This window comes from Adelges cooleyi, unplaced genomic scaffold (genome assembly GCF_023614345.1).
Source record: "Adelges cooleyi isolate 19-005CV unplaced genomic scaffold, UGA_ACOO_1.1 ACOO_flye_CR_arks_rails_tigmint_CR_PRNA_2, whole genome shotgun sequence".
In the NCBI taxonomy this organism is placed as follows: domain Eukaryota; kingdom Metazoa; phylum Arthropoda; class Insecta; order Hemiptera; family Adelgidae; genus Adelges; species Adelges cooleyi.
Window position 1 is genome coordinate 7,009,699 of NW_026095860.1, and position 17,735 is coordinate 7,027,433.

The 17,735-nt window shown below is 32.1% G+C and overlaps 1 protein-coding gene across 1 annotated transcript in view; it reads right to left on the reverse strand.

The window, feature by feature from the left end:
- Nucleotides 1–257: 257 nt before the first annotated feature.
- LOC126833381 (cytoplasmic polyadenylation element-binding protein 2) overlaps nucleotides 258–17,735 on the reverse strand; it is a 78,489-nt gene continuing 61,011 nt past the window's right edge. Inside the window, exons 5-10 of the mRNA XM_050564678.1 lie at nucleotides 5,580–5,774; nucleotides 5,296–5,408; nucleotides 4,817–5,027; nucleotides 4,038–4,219; nucleotides 3,854–3,964; nucleotides 258–3,760 (exon numbers count right to left, since the gene is read on the reverse strand). Of these exons, the coding sequence (XP_050420635.1) occupies nucleotides 3,644–3,760; nucleotides 3,854–3,964; nucleotides 4,038–4,219; nucleotides 4,817–5,027; nucleotides 5,296–5,408; nucleotides 5,580–5,774 (929 nt within the window). The 3' untranslated portion in view covers nucleotides 258–3,643. The remainder of the gene's footprint in view (nucleotides 3,761–3,853; nucleotides 3,965–4,037; nucleotides 4,220–4,816; nucleotides 5,028–5,295; nucleotides 5,409–5,579; nucleotides 5,775–17,735) is intronic.

The window sequence follows — 17,735 nt, forward strand, 5'->3', positions numbered from 1 at the left end:
CCATTTCTGCTCTTATACCATTCTTAATGATGATATCACAGTTCTGCCTATTTAATTATTTATTTATAAGAAAAATTAAAATACTCATATAGTGTCACGTTAATCGGTATGCCAAAAACAAATTCTATAAATGGACAAATTGACAAAAAAAAAAAAAAAAACCTTACATCATTATGATTATTATTATTATTTTTTTTTTTATAAAAAAAAGAAACTCTTTAAAACAATACGTATAAATGGTGAAATAACATTATAACATATTAATAACACGTGTTATGCAAGATAAATTTTAATACTAATAGTGTTTTATAATATTAAGATGTGGAATTTTCGTTGTAAGACGACAAGACACTTATCATTTTTATGAAAATTGAATGTGTTTTGCTCCTAAGTGAATAGTTTGTTAGTGTTTAGTTCATGGAATATATTATTGAGCTCGGCAAAAAAAAAAAACAGAAAATAAAATAAATTCACAAATAACAAACAAGAATTTCATATTACCATTCCAACAGGTTGGTACGACTGTTTAATAATTCTAAAATTATTATAATGGTAATAATAATAATAATAATTATAATAATGATCGTCGATTAAAACAAGTAAAAACCGTTTTAAAACCTATTTTCGAGAAAATTGAACTATTTAAATAGAGAAAGTGGTAACCAAACCCTCACAGAAAAAACCGGACGCATTTATGGTAATCACTATTTTATAAAATTGACATTAAAACAATATTTTTAGGGCAGAGCACGGTTAATTTGCCCCGGAGAAAAAATTATAAGAAAAACAAACTAACAATTCAATTTAATTAAAACAAAGGCAAAGGCATTGTTTAGATAAAAAAAAAAAAAAAAACAATAAAATATGCACAAAATATACTGTGTCACAGCCAATTACACTTGTGTCTAAATGGCCAGCAAAATACAAATAAGTAATTTACATTTAATTATATTAAATGATTTAAAATAATGTTTTTTTTTAAATTGCATTTAATCTCGTCGAAAATTGGACACGGTTACAATACTTTTTCCCTTACGGCAAAAAACCACACAAGCCATAACACAATAATTAAAAAACACCAACAAATATTTGTAAAGTGCATTTTTCAGTATTTGGTAGGCCAAAAAATAATGATTTTTAATAAAAATAATAATAAAACACCGACTTATTGTTCATTAGTGATTGCAAAATTAAAATGTTAATATCCTGAAATTTGTATTTGTATACTATAATATTATATTATATTACGTCTTTAAAGATTATTTCAGGCTGTTGATAATTTTGTTATTAGAGTAAGAATGAGCAATAGATAAAGAAAAGAAAAACATTGGCTACTTTTGAAAAATGTAATTTAGTACATTTATTTCTCCCGCGTGAAGGAACATTATGGGCTAATGATAATTTGACTAGAAACTAGTATTATATCTGACTGCCAACAAATTTGTTATTTTTTTTTTTAAATCATAAACAATTATAATTTTTACACATAGTAATAATATTAAATCTATCAAATCTTCTAATTTATATATTATGACAATCAATATAATGAAAAAATTCGCTATAAATATTATATTATTATTATTATTATTAGGTGCAATTAAAAAACTTATCTCGTTTCAATAGTTAAAAATTACAATAAAAATCTTTTCCCCAAAAAAAAAATTATAACAATTTTTTTTAATTAGAAAACACAACAATTTGCCTAAACCATATTATATATTATAATAATGTAAATTTTGTTCTATATACAAAGTGAAAATTAATTATCCTTTACTCTCTACCGTAGTGTGCAAGAAAACGCAATGTTTATGTATATTAAAAAAATCACCTTTTTTTTTTTTTACTAATTTTATATTTTTAGTTAATTTTTTTTTTGAACTTTTTTAAGTACATGTTGCAATGTTTTAAATTGTATATTTTATAATTTTTGATCTTTTTTATTTTATGTTACCAAAATAAAATGACAAAAAATAACTACTAGGGTAACGAGAGACAACATTAGGTCGGTAAATTTAATTAGCACTACACACAAAAACATTAAGAGGTCGTGAAGTCTTCTAAATTAAATGAACAGGTGTGATATCAAACAGTCAAAGATGTTGTCACTCTTGCTTAAGTTTGTATTGCATAGCGTTGCTATTCATAATTATAGTTATTAGTGCTAGTGCTAATACAACTAAAGGGGGGGAAGATCAGGAGTTCAACGAAAAAAATTAATAAAAACTACCAGGCTACTAATAAAGGGTAAAGAGAGTATAATAATATATTAAAAAATATATAGAATTGTTATAAAAAAATAAAGGTAGGTTATTAAAAACTAAATACTATTTATATAAAAAAACATAACAAAACATTAAAAACTTTTGAAAACTAAATAACATTCAACAAACGTTATTTATTTTTATTATTATTATTTAAAAAAGGTAATACAAACGTTGCCGATAAAACATCAGTTTTCATTAGTGTAATTTCATGTAAAACGCTTTTAGAATTGGTAACTAGACTAAAGACGTAACGAAGCTGCCTAAAAAATATCAAAAAAGAAGTAGAAAAATATATTCAATATCGTATTGTTAATTTTGTTACTTTTAATTGTAATTGTAAATGTCTTTAGGCGAATAATCAGGAGGAAAAGGGAATACTTATGACTTGCTTGGATGCAACCATAAGTTTAAATTACAAAACATTGCAAGTTGATAATTAATTAATTGATTTAAAATTGCTATAGGTAACACCTGTGGTCCATGTCCGCAAATATCATTTAGATATTCCGGTCGTTCTATAAAATATTGCCCCAAATAGAATAAAAATAAATAATAAAAAGATACTAATATAACCATAATAATATTTTCCTTATTATATGAAATCTAACTGGGAAAATAAAATCATTATGCCATATTCGTAAAATACTCAAAATTGAAAAATTAAAAACGTTTATATTAAATTTAATTTTTGTGTACATAAACATGTATATATTTATCAAAAAACATATTGAGGAAAATGAAAACAATAACTATAAAAATTGTATGATAAAAACGTGGCAGTAGTTCAAACAAATTGTCTAAAAAATAATAAACTTTCAAATAAAATAAAAACAAAACTCTTAGGTCACCTAGGTCGTTAGAAAAAAAAAAAACGAAAAAAAAACGAGAATAATAAAAATCTTTTTTTTTGGAAGTTGTGTAAAACTTAAGTTTTAAAGAAAATAAAAATGATAAAGATTTGAAATATGATAAACTAAAAATGAAAATAGTCATAACGAAACAAAATCTAAGTTCTTTGGAAGGATTACATAGCACTAAATACAATTCGTTTGTAGTAATAGATACAATTTGTTTGCTAGATGAAGGAGCCCTATCCATTGTGTTTACCCTGAATATTTCAAAATAGTCCTAAAGAGAAAAAAGTCAATTTTCCTAAGTCAGAGGCTTCCTTGTGTGATTAAGGTAGATTAAAAAAATTGTAAAAAACAGTTCTCGTATTAAAAAACGACAGATTTTAAAAAGACTACTTAAAAAATTAAAATTTTCATATCATTTGTATAAACATGCGTAAGAATAATAAAATCAAATAAAAACAAAAACAAATTTAGTGGATTAATAAAATGTGACTACTCGATTTTGTTTTCTGTCGCGACCTTACGTTATGACCAACGGAAGGGTACAGTTCTTGGGCGCTCGGCGCCTTCTTTGACCAAAGGCTTGTGGTACTCACGACCGGGTCTCGAGTGGATCGTTGCCCAGCACAGTTCGCAATAATACTGCAAGTTACACACAAATATTATTGTAATGTCTAATGGATTAAAATCCCAAAACTATTTTATCCGAGTAAAATTAATGAGGCATTGGCTTACTTGTAAGCAAGTGACATTGGCACAAAAGAACGGAGCAAACTTGCCTCCACACCTTTGTCCTTGGCACTCGTCACACATTTGGTCGTCCAGTACGTACGGTTTGACTTCGACCTGGGAAATAAAATAGTAAAGGTTGGATTTTTATCGAATTTAAAAATAATTTAAATTAATAAAATGTTCTCACTCTTTTATCGATGTCTCCGTGTTGAAGCTGTACGAAACGCGCACTGATAGCAGCAATATAACTCTGTTGATTACTGAACGCCACCCGACCGGCTCCTTTCGGATACTTGAGTTCTGGATCGGTGTCAATCCCTGCATAGCAAACACCGCCGTACAGTCTATCCATGATCATTGCTAACTCCACTGTAATATCAAAATCCATTAATATTTATTAATTCTTGTTATTATTTCTTAAAATTTAATTCAAAAACAAATACCACCACAAACCAACTACCAACTTTAAATCAACTACTAGTTATATAAAAACAGATGCAAGGACTGTATATGATACATTTTTTTTTTTGAAACAATATATAAAAATGTATAAAAAATAACTCTTTATTTTCAAATAACTGTTATAAAAATAATAAATGGCCAGATTTAGGCGACAAATATTTAATGTTGGGAGTTAAATTAGGCCACATTGAGGAAATACTTCAATGTTTGTCAAACCTGGGAATTTGTAATTTAAATAACACGCAATTTTATATTTTTAATAATTATTTGAATTTGTATAAAAATAACGTATATATTTAATTTATACGCGTCAATTTTTTTAACAGCATATTTCTATTGAAACAAAATCATTTTGATTTTATTCGGAGGCCGTGGCTTGTGTCTATCCGAGTAATAATTATTTATTAACAAGATCCGATCTCATTGGCTTAGTGTACCGTTTGCTTTTGGGTTGGGATTCACATAAAAAAAAAAACAACGAACAAATAATACTAAAAAACTAACCAGCTTTCAAAGGCCTGGGTACGCCACCGACGAACACGGTTTTGCGAGGATCCAATGGCATAGAAGCGTCGAGTACGAAATCGGCATCCGACAAACGCCAAGGTCTGATTTGTACTGGTTTATCTTTGATTGTTGGCGACGACACGCACAAGTATAGTTTATCGTCGTCTTGAATACAAGCGTCGATCAACTGTTGGACCGACGATTCGTCCTGAAAACACACCCGGCAAGTATAAGTAACTGCCTCCTGCTGGTTTATCAATGATAATATCACAAATGATTTTTTCTACCGTGGAAACAATACTGACAAATCATGACAACGTTACGTTGTTTTGTACACATCTAAAAAACACTATTGCATTCTTTAAAAACCGTTTCTTTCCCAATACATATATGTATATAAAAACCTTAAATTTATTTTTATTTTATCAATGGCAGGCAGCGATTTGCCGGCGATTATACAATACAGTGCACGTTACCTGGAACAGAAGAAAAGCGTATCCTTTGGGTGGAAAATAGGATTTGCTTTCGGCTTTGTGAGGCCAATCGACGACTAATTGGCCGAATCTACGAAAACTAGCAGTTATTTCATCTGAAACGGATAACAGACAACGATATATAGTAACACACACTATATCAACTGCGGATCGATTTGACAGGTTCGCCGAATATAATATCGTTGAGCCTCGACCAAATCACATTTCATTTGAAATCTGACGGTCAATAAATGCTGAACAAACGCTAGGCGAAAAATGAAACAGACCTTCGTCGATGTCCGGCGGCAAACCGCCCACAAACACTTTCCTTGAAAACCGTTCGCTGCTTTCCGAACCTTGACTGTGTGGAGAGGACCGAGACGGCGAAGTCAAAGCTTGTACGGATGTGTCGATCAGATGAGTTCCCGAGTCGTCCAACAGTCCCGTTTGGTCTTCGAGATTTTGGAAAAAAGGAGATTTACCTGGAAAAACAGCAATCAAGCATATAATTAGCAAATTCTCCAAAATTACACACAAGTAATTTTTTACGTTAGTTAACAATACAATGTTGACCATATATACACCGTGTTGGTTTATATAATGGTTTTTGCCCAGTCTAGAGCATGGATAGGGTTTCGTTAAACAAACAATTTATATTCTGACGGATTTATGTATAAATAAAAAAAAGCTAAAAAATCAAAAGTTGTAATGCCAAACCATGTCCGTGTAATGCGCGACCGTTTTGGTCGTCCAAAGCGTTATATACCTATTTCCGGTTTCGCAAGACAATTTGAGAATTCTATTCTTTCATTACGTTTTCGTCACAACATTGTATATTATACAATTTAAATGTATTTAGACAGCATAAATATACACAACAAAATATTATTTCCAGGTGATAGATATATTATGATGTTCTGGACCTTAATTTTTTGTTATTAGTTTTTTTTTTATCTTTCCAGCTCGATTGTGGAACGATTGTATTGTTTTTTTTTAATTCAAATAGTCTAGTCCAAAGTCCAATAGGTCGACGGTTATGTTGTGTACGACCTAAGCATTGCGTACAACAGCTGATCGTGTAAGCCCGAGGCGGCAGTGTAGACAGAGAACAGCCGAGGAGAGTGTTTGCCCGTTAAGATAGGCCGATGATAATTATTATCGACACTAAGAGTATAAAAAAAACCTGCTTCCTAATTGAAAGGCGTTCGGCACCGGCAACGAACGCGCCCAGATGCGATAACGATTGTTAGAGGGTGATGAGAAATGCGCCATTATGGAGGTAATTCGCGTGGAAGGGTGAAAGGGGGTGGGGTGGGGTTGCAAGTTTGGTCGAGTCGCGTTCACCCCGTGCGCAAGGCCGTCAGGGCGATTGCGTGACCCACTTACGCACACCCCTGAGCCGAGGTCAATGACATCATACGCACGTGCGTACTGAAAACTGCTATCCCTCCCCGCGGCAGCGTCAAAAGCTACCGGAGGAGCAAACCTTAGGATACCTGAACCCAAAATATTAAACAATCCCCTACGTCGGTCACCGGTTATCCTCAAGCGGTAATTCGAGAGACGCTCGAAAGGGGGAAAAAATATGAGTAAGAATGAAATAATTTTGAAATTTGTATTACAAAGAGCTGCGAAACCAATTAAAACAAGCGCTACAACAGTTGTAAAACGAATAGTTTTCTACTCTCCCATCTTGTTATGTCTGATTGCGATTGGACGCCCACAGACTGCACACTTTTAACCATACAACAAACCTACGAAGGCCTTAAGCTCACCCTGCCGGTTCAATGACACGAGCGTTGATCAAGAGTTTTATATCAAGATTACAACTTGTTAATTCCAATCACTGTTGCTCACCAAAACCATCACTCTAATCACTTCTAAACCAATTCTAATAACTAATTATTTTGTTGAAAATGCATTAAAGTTGTTGGCGTCTAGAGTCCTCAGTTTGCAGCCCAAAACCTAACGCAGTTAAAATAGAGCTTCTAACAATGACACCAATAATAAAGAAAAACTCCTTATTGACATTTCTACAATTGGTTCTATTAGAATATTAAAATAATTAATTTGTCAGTGCTATAGTTGTTTTGGTTCACTTTATCGTCGGGTTGTTACAATAGTTACATTAAAATGCAAAACGGTAGCACAAACAGGTAGACGAATAATTCATCCAAAAAAACCACGGCGAATGGTTGTTGAATTATGCAAACACATTTTCATAATTAATAAACAAATATACAAAGCAGCAAAAAAAGGCACACGCTCATTCTTTATCGTGGCACAGAACAGAGAATTTATCGCATTAAGTTCTTTAATAATTTAAATCGTTGCTTTTTTTCAAACATAATATATACACATTTAGTGTTCAATATTCTCATTTACCGAACTTACTGCGTTCAAGTCAAGTCAAATAACATAAAAAAAAAAACTTATGTCACAACAAGTTTGATCGCATAAATAAGTAGGTACGTACTAAGTACGTCACATTTAGAGAATGTTAAAATTAATTTAATTTTAAGCATTACTTCTGAAATAATCGGAAGATTCGTATTATTTTGAAAATCATCTCTTTGAATTGACCGACAAATAATATACCACACGCTTGTTATGATTGTTAAATCCCTTTTTTTGGTAAACCTTTTCAATTAACACAGCGCGGCAGTCAAATAATCGAAATCTTTGTTAAAAAAGGTTGTAACGTCGACTCATATAGATAAGCCTTTGATATTATGATTTTACTATATTTTCACTACTGGACTTGTCAGTAAAACCGGGTGTTGTCAGCTGTATGTAACTGATTGTAAATAATGAGTTTATTTATGGGGTATGAATAATAATTACTACAAAACGAATCGAATTGTTTAGGGTTTCGGTTTTTGAATATTTAATCACGGAAAATGTATTTTGGAAATGTCTGGTAACAACAATACGTCGCTTATCAGCGAGGTCGATACAAAAAAAAAGAGTAAAAAGGGCGGAACTTTCAGAAGCAAATACCAATTTTTAGTAAAGTTAGCAATGAAAGTTGTATAAAACATGGCCGCGCTGATTATTTTTATTATAAGTTATTATGTAAATAACGTTAACGAACCGGAGCTGGCTGCACAGAATTTTTATTGTCTATAATTAAAACAGAATTTTTTAATTTTGTCCGAAAACTTTTGATATGTCTACTTATACGGTGAACGAGCAGTATTGAATCCGACGGTTTACCCAAGTTTTTGTTTCTCGTGAAAAATTACAGGGTTTCTGGTGTCTAAAAGTTGGAAACGGCACGCCATAAATCTGATTCGACGTCGTTACCCCGAATTGAAACGCATTTTATGTATACTCTTACACGGAATGTTTTCGCCAAAACAATTATAAATTACTATTACTAGGTAGGTACGACAAAATACATTAATCTTCTTGCAGAGAAACAGATTAAGAACGATCACGCCATTTCCCGATGAATAGAACCGTGTGTAATTCCAAAAGGCAATAAATATTGTATACTATTATACTACAACGTAACCGGGGCACCATATGTATAACAATTATATGTGTCCAGTGTTACTGAAAACAGTCCAGAAAAGGTCCAAAGGTACCGGCGAGATATTTCTTTTGCTCTTGGGATAAACCCTATAAGCGACAGCGCGACGTGGATTTTTTAAGACAACGTTGTGGTTACAAAATATATTATTGTTCAACCACCCGCCTACAATTAAGGTAACTACGTGTAAAAAATATAAAAGCAATATCTGACACTATAATATAGACCGGTACAAATTTTAATCATGCAAACTACCAATTTATTTTTAAGGCAAATTAACATTAGGTATCCCTTGATTAATATAGTCTACACGTCATTCGTTCAGCGAGCGCTTTACTCCACGCACTTACTTAAGTTTTTTACAGCTAGAAAAAAGGATTGCTGTAAATACACAATTTAAGTATAAAACTACCTAAGAATTGTCGCAAAATCAAAGGTAATAGTTATTAAATTCTAAGGGATAATATATATTTTACAACATTCGACATTTTGCTTGCCTACCCACTGTTATTATAAAAAAAATGGGAAGGGCACCTGGCGTTTTCCTCCCCTCGCTACGGCACTGCTTAACTTGATTTATAAGTGTAGTTGATGCAGGCGGCCATAACAGGCTTTGTCCATAACGGATTATGATATTAAAAACATGTAATAATACTTTATTTTTAATATTACATGTTACATACCTCGTTTATAATTTTTTTTGTCTTATGGTTTAAAGGACGTAGCCCATTCGGCTCCCGTTTTACATAAAGGTAAATTCTCAAACGGCTCCGGTTTTTTACAACACAAATTCCTTCTCGTCAGCGAGTTTTTTATGGAATAAAAACGACAAATTTTAATAGATTTAATAGTTTTTTTGAAAAGTTAAAGAGACTTCATAATATACGCGTAGTACCGAATACCGGAGCCGTTTAGGAAAAAACAAACAATGGATGAGAGCCGTTTGGGTTGCACCGGGTTTAAATTGTTAGATCGTACTCGTTTAGCCGATAAAACAATAACATACAATCCTGATAACCGATAAACTCTCACTCCAATAATTATTAACTATTCTCTATAATTATTAACTATTATTAATAAACTCAATTATTAAGAGGTTAGGTTAGGTCACATTAATTGACCGATATTTAGGTTAATAAAAATATATTACAACAAAATATGTTTGTAGTTTCAAATGCTCGCAAAGATAAGAAATATCGATGTGATCTTTCAACTTAAGCTTATTAGGACGAAATATTCCTTCTGCATGGGATAAACCAGAATGATCTACTAACATTAATAATCGATATCTACACCTAGTCATTAAACATATTCCATTCACCAGTTAGTACATTTGGGCACTTTCCCCACTTAGCAGGAAACCTACGGAGGAACATTAGGATTTTTTGGTTAGTTTAATAGTAAAATGGAAAACCTATGTGCATTTTTGAATTTAAACTACACCCAACGAAATATAACAATTCATTTTAATTAACATTATTTATCAACCCTTAATAAAACCACTTTATTCATATAAAAAAAATTATTACCTTGATATAAATTTCATTAAATTGATAAACAACCAAATGTTTGATAAATATTTTTGATACAATGAATTTTTCGATTGATGCGATAAAATTGTTGTTATAACAACAATGCCTTATTATGCTGATAAAACATTTATGAGGTCAATAGGAATAAATTATTTATCAAATAAATTTACATTTTCATTGAAAATAACGTTATTTTTTTTCGAGTGTACTAATAAAGTAAAAAATAATGAAATAAAATAAAAAATAACCGATAAATAGAAATTCTATCTAATATTACCCAAACGCGATTACATAAAGTCAAGCTAAAACAAAACTATATTAATTTGATATTTAATCTAACCCAAGCGTAAAATGCTCTTTGATAGCAGTCAAAGGTCAAGATAACTTCTAATGCGTTTTAGACGAGATAGATTTTTAACGTTTTTTAAAAAACGTTTAATAAGCGTTAGTAAATAGACTTGAAACGTTGATTTTTTTTAAAATTTTTAGGTAAAAAATATTATGTATACCCTTCGACTGACAGCCATTGGCATATTATATACATTTTTTAAAGTTATAACTGAAATAAAATGTAAACTTTCAAGTCAGCAAATCAAAAATATTAAAATGTTGATAATATTGATATCTTTGTGACCGGGATGCCCGGTCCGGCTGGGTTAGGCAGCAGAAGGTAAAGACTAAGAAATTAACTACATAATATTTTTATCTGGGCAATAAGTTTTATCGGAGGCCCCGACTGACCTGTTCAACGCTTTAATTTCTTCTAAAATGTATGTTGCATTTACAATATAAATGTAATAATAAATTATGTCGGTGACCCTTAGCCTTTTCTATGTTTATTGTCATATTTAACAGCTGGAAGAGCTATTTATTTTGCATGAACCCTTCATAAATTATTCAATGCCTATAACCTTAGAATTTCATTGTTGCCAACAAGGCTTCGGTTATATTTGATCAATTCCAACGAGTAAAACGTTACATTAGCATTACAGTTTATTTGATGACATATAAACTGCGTTTTATTGTAACGCATAAATGTGTACTATTTTCATTTAATTTACTCATTTAATATGCCATCAATTATCATCATAAAAAAAATCACTTCACTAATTAAATTTACAAAAAAAAAAAACAAGTGATTAGGGAGTACCGACTACCGAAATCTTAGGCTAAAATTAAAATTGTTTCGGCTACTATCCTACTTTTTACTTTAATTGTGGCGAAATCGTTTTATCGGCTTGGTTTTGATGATCCATAGAAAAAGCCAAGGAACTTGTTTTGTTATTTTTTAATTGGACCATTGTTGTCGTTGAATCTGTGTTGACGAATGTGAATGTTTTTAGTTTTTAACATCCGTTTATTAGACAGTCCCAATCACATTGTTTCTAACTGGATATCTGATTTTTCAAAAAAATTATTAGCTTTAGGCACCAGCCAAGTGCTTTTATATTATACCGCCATTTTGGTTTCTTATTTCTTCTAAGGAAAAGTTTAACTGGATTTTATATTATTTTTATTCTCAGTAAACTGCAAGTCGAACATTTTTTGCCGACCAAAAAAACATAAAATATCTCGTTTTGTATTTTCTTATAAAAGTAAATCTTTTAACTGTACTTAAGTATTTGTATAAAGAATACTAAAAATCGAATTACATCGAGTTTACGTCAACAAATCGTTATTTTATCAAAACAATAATTCCTTGTAATCGAGATGAGATTATTAGCCATAAATAATGGTAAGTATAAAAAACAAATTATTTAAATATACTTAAGTCGATTTGGTGATTGATGGTTTTCATTAACATATTTGACGTTGGTATGTGTATGTTATCAGCTTTTATCGCACACAACAATATAATGGATTACCGTTGATATTTCAATCGTATGCATACTGTATAGTTGACAAACAGTCCGAAACACTCTTTTTTAATGTTCTGGTTCGTAATAATATAGTAATTGTAAAATAACTTATTTTTAATACAACTATTAATTAATGTTGGGAAAGTAAATTGCAAAACCGTGTTTCTTGTTAGGTACATGAAAAATACACTTACGTTGCTATTAAAAACAAAAATAAATAGAGATATTATTTTAATTTAAAAGTGTAAAACGCATTTATTGTAACATAATTTTGGTATTGCTCATATTATGCGTGTAATTGTATTGCACACAAATATAAGGACTGGGATACAAAAATATAAAATGAAACAGCATTTGTAATAAATATTTTTTCTATTATAATTATATACTTAAGGATAATATAAAATTGAATTATTAAATTTCGAGAAAAAATTGGACATTTTCTCTTTTTATTCGATATTTAACGATTCATTAAAATTTAGTAAGCCACTCGTAGATCACCGCCCATCATTTAACGTCTAAAATATCACCCAAGTTCTTTAGAAGTTAAACTTAAGGGTTCGTTAAACTTTAATGAACGTTTAAGCACATGGCTTAACTAGCTATTGTATTGCTTTAACGCGTCCGTTAGTAGTGCCTATAAAAATCTTTCTGCGGTCGTCCAGCATATAATAAAATTTACATTGATTTTTGATAGTCAATATAATCTAAAACTATGCGATATATTATAAAAAATATACATATTGGTGTACGATGGATTTTACAAAAAATATAAATACGTTTTCCGCCTAAGTTTCTGCAGTCCAATATGCCAACGATGGGGTTTCGTGTATTTCTACCGAAAAAATTTGATTTGGAATAAGTTACTTTTTTTTGGAGACACTCCTCACATGTACACGCAACAATAGCTTTATTTAGTTTGTTTCGCGAGGAGTTTTCAAGGGTTATTTTTATACGGATTCGCACCGTCGTCGACCGTAGATAAACTCGAGTGTCGATAAGTTTTGGGCACGTACAAACGAATATTACTATGCGGAATACCCCAAATGAACTGCGGAAGAGGTGATTTTTGGAGTCGCAGCCGTCAGGGAATCGAGCACGTAAATCGAGAGCCGTTAATCTTGCCTTTGAGGAGACGCCCTTTAATTTGTTTTAGTAGATCGATGCGAGGGGCGAGGGAAAGGGACGGGGGTGCGTTTCTAGCTAGAACCCGAGATAAATCTTTCCATGCCAAAGCGAAGGGAACGGGAGGAAGGGGCGAGGAGAGGAAAAGAAGTAAAATCGCATACAAAATGTTGAATGAGCGCGTTGACGTGGATGTTTACCGCGGTGCACCTCTCGCTTTTGACTGGGCTTTAATACGAACAAACCCACCCAAGAGGAAACACACCTGCTCAAAGCCAAAACTTTTACGAACGACGATATTTACATACAACGAATACACATATTATTTTGCCGTTGGCACATGTCATAAACATGCGTGAATGACGAGAAAAGTGGTTGTAGGCGTGGGGAGGGGGTGAAGCCGCAGAGGAAATATTAGAAAAATGTATATCATGCGCCCCTGTCGCAGAGATTATATACACGCATTTTTCATTACGCAACCGATTCCGGTCTGTTATACAAAATTAATTTCCCACTATATTTATTTTGACATAATTAACTAGTTCGCACAAATAAAATAATTTAACCGTTACTGTTTATCAAACAGAGACAAAAAAAACCTCTACATTCGTACAAAACAACTTCGTTTTAATATCATAATTCATAACATGTGAAATTATTTATGTTATGATATTAGGACGAAGTAAGAAACGTTACCAATACCCGTTTAATGTATAACTACGTTTTTCCAAACCTAGCCTAACCGTAGAGTTAAGACTTATAACGGCACCGTGAATATTAATTTTCCAGTTTTAGCTTTTTACTATTATTATGGTAATTCTGCATTCTTTAAAAAAAAAAAATAATTTTGCTTGACGGGGTGAAACATAACAGAATTCAAACACGTCGGAAGTAAAAAACTTTTTTCTTCACTACGACTGATACTAATTAAAAGTTTGAAATTAGGGTTATACAAACGGATGTCGGTCGTAGGCTCCTAATAAATATTCTGCTGTACACAATAATTAGCCTGGGACAACAGACGTCTCAAACAGTAGGACATTACTGTCTGCGTTTTATGTGTTAGTGTTATTCGTGTTGAACACAACAAAGCTTAAATGTGATGTCAAATATATATATATAAGCATTACGCTTGTGTTATTATTAATGTAGCTCTATTAATGTTGCTCTGACCCATTTGGCCGTTTATGTTATATCAGAAAAATAGCATGGATCTGGTGTCATAACGAAAATCTTTGCAGTAGCGTATTTACTGGGGGATATGGGGGATAAATCTCCATTTGAGCTGTTGTCTTTAAATCATTTTCCCGCATTCTTCAATATAATATTACTTTTATGACCAACCGTTTTCTAATTTTGGACATTCTACAAACTAACACTAGTTGAGATTCAGTGGTAATGAGTGGAGGCGAGAGAACGAAGTCCTCTCGGGTAAATCAAATGTTTGTCAGTGCATATTTCCCTTTGACAAAATATGCCACCGAGTCCTGCCATTAGCCGTGTAAGCAGGTAGGTGGTAAGAGGTCGGAAACCCTCTTGAAATATCAGCTTTAATCGGGGCACTGAACAATAATGGGAGAACGGCGATAATTAAATTTTTAGGGACTACATAATTTATTTTTTGAAATAACTAACAAGTTGTCACTATTCATTTCCGAGCTTTGGTAAAAAGTAAGTTGACATTTTATATAATTTTTACTTAGAAATATCTAAATAAGCGGAATATATATATTGACAACTCTTAGTCTTTAAAATGGGGCGCACAGCCCAAAAATGACTTGAGGATTTTTAAGGGCACCTGAAATGGACATTAATGAAAGTATGATACATTTATCGGGTAATGGAAGGCCGGAAAGATTTGATAATATTTATTACATAATCGTCTGGATGGGTTCGCACCGGTGTTAGATATTATTCGAATAAACATATACAACGAAATAATTAAATTATATAACGTACTAATGATATTACCAAAAATTATAACGTTATCTCGGTCAGAGTTGGGTTGTTAAAGCCACTAGATCAGCGGTTCTCAACCTTTTTATATTTGCGTACCACCTACACAGTTCGAAAAATTGTACGTACCACCTGACTTAATAACCTTTTTTTTTGCTTATTAAAAATGTATGCATTAAATACATATATTGTCATCATTAGTTTATTTGTTACTACAAAATGATGACAATATATGTATTTAATGCATACAATTATTATTATAACTATTATGGTTTACTTCAATAAGACGGTTGGTGTTAACACATATTTGGGCGCCTGCTGAAAGGTTAATAATGATTCATTCAAATTTTTTTTTATAAAGGGAGATTTTCTTCGCGTACCACCTATGAGCTTTCCGAGTACCACTAGTGGTACGCGTACCACAGGTTGAGAAGCGCTGCACTAGATAATACATTCAAAATCCTATTTGTTACATCACGTTTACGGACCTTACCGAACGTATTTAAGGTTGTCGCAGTCAACTGTAGATAGTTGTAATGATTATCGACGAACTGAATTTGTGTTTAAATTTAAATATATTTTTTATTACAAGAAAAAAGCAAACATTTTCAGTCACAACCGCCATCTACGGTGTTTTGAATACATTTACAGTTGTAATGACTACACACAACATTAAACAAAAACCAGAATCAGGAATCTGGGGGACATTTGGCGGGACTGGTAAACATCAAATTTATTTGGGATAACTGTTACACAATTCTTGGATACAAATCAATATTACAAAAAAAAACCACATCATTAATGCCTACTCAGCTATAGTATCGAAGGTAAAAAGCTCATGGTAACATTTCATACCGTCATAGTCAGTCATTGCGCGCATTCAACACAGTCACTAGGACTAGGCGCGCGCGCACACCGAGTTTACACAGCGCTTTAGGTCGAGTTTTATATAATCGCCGTGTAGATCATTTATCAAATCCCAAACATTTGCACGGTTTCGCTTAAAAACCTTTGTCTTATTCAGCCAAACGAGACCGACGTGAACTGTGGGGAGGCGCGGCGGCGGGCTCTAAAAGCCATTAGTTAACGGACACGTCAGTTTTTCCCCCGTCATCATCATCATCATCGTGCGGCTTCCATTGGCTGCTGCTGTGCTCTCTCTATCATTCGCAGGCGACAGTAGAACAGAGTCTTGTATTTGGGTCTCCAAAAGCGGCGTTCTTGTTTTTGCGCGCGAATCGATTAAAATAGCAATTGTTCGGCGAAAACAATCATGGCGACGCGCATCATTATACTGTATAATTACAATAATGGGTTGTTCGTGATTATTACTAAAAAAAAACCAACAACAGACTGTTGTTGAAATTATACATTTAAAGTTAATTTTTGTAAACTTTAGCGACCAATATACAATCAAAACCAAAAAACTATCATCATAAGTCTGGGAAACGATTTTTGTTATATTAATTTTTTGAGGGATAGTTTATACACTGAAAATACATGACACTACGGCGGTGGTATTTGAGAGCAAAGTTGTAAATTGCATTATCAAAAAACATTTTGTTTTTCCCAAGACGGCAAAAGCAAAAGAAATGTCACGCCCAGTGTCGGCACGTAAAGAATAACACGATAAGCAGCTCACAGCTATAACAGAGTAATAGCAACAAAAAAAAAAAAAAACTCTATCCCACAAAAACGAGTTACAGCTTCTTTGTACGGTTCCAGCTTTTGACTGTTATAATTAAATTCCTACCGTGGCCGTCCCCAGGGTCTACCGACGACGACGTTTACGACGATAGGGGCAAAGGACCCGTGTAATTTTAACGAACAAATTTCTTGATTTTCTCATAACTAAAAACCCCGAAGTTACCAAAACGCACACCAGGATTGAACTTTCATAAGCTACACACTACTTAAGTATATCATAAAAAAAATTATACTTTAAACACCGACAGTTTGGTTCACACGAAAGCTTTTCCCTAAACGACTTTTAAAACCGTTTTTACATAAAAATGTGTGCACTCCCAAGTCTACATAAAAAAAACGTTTCTATGATGGCAAATTGTTTTTATTATTATTAACTATTACTTAAAGTAACTAGCCTAATAGTAACAATTAGTGTTTATCTAGAAAAAACTGTTAAGCAACTTAAACACACTGAGCTCAGTCTGTTTAAGTTGTTTTAAACGTTATCTTAAACGCGTTTAGGATTTAAACATTTTTTATACGAGACAATATCGTTTTATATTTTATTTCACATATTCATACTCTGTTTGAGGACAGAACAAGTTTAGTATTACATATGATCGATAGCTTTCACTTACGTTAGACTTACATTATTATAGTAATAACTAATTAATTACTGTAATTTATTAAAAATTAAACCATTGACCTAGAATCCAATTATGATTATATATTTTATTACACAAATGAGCA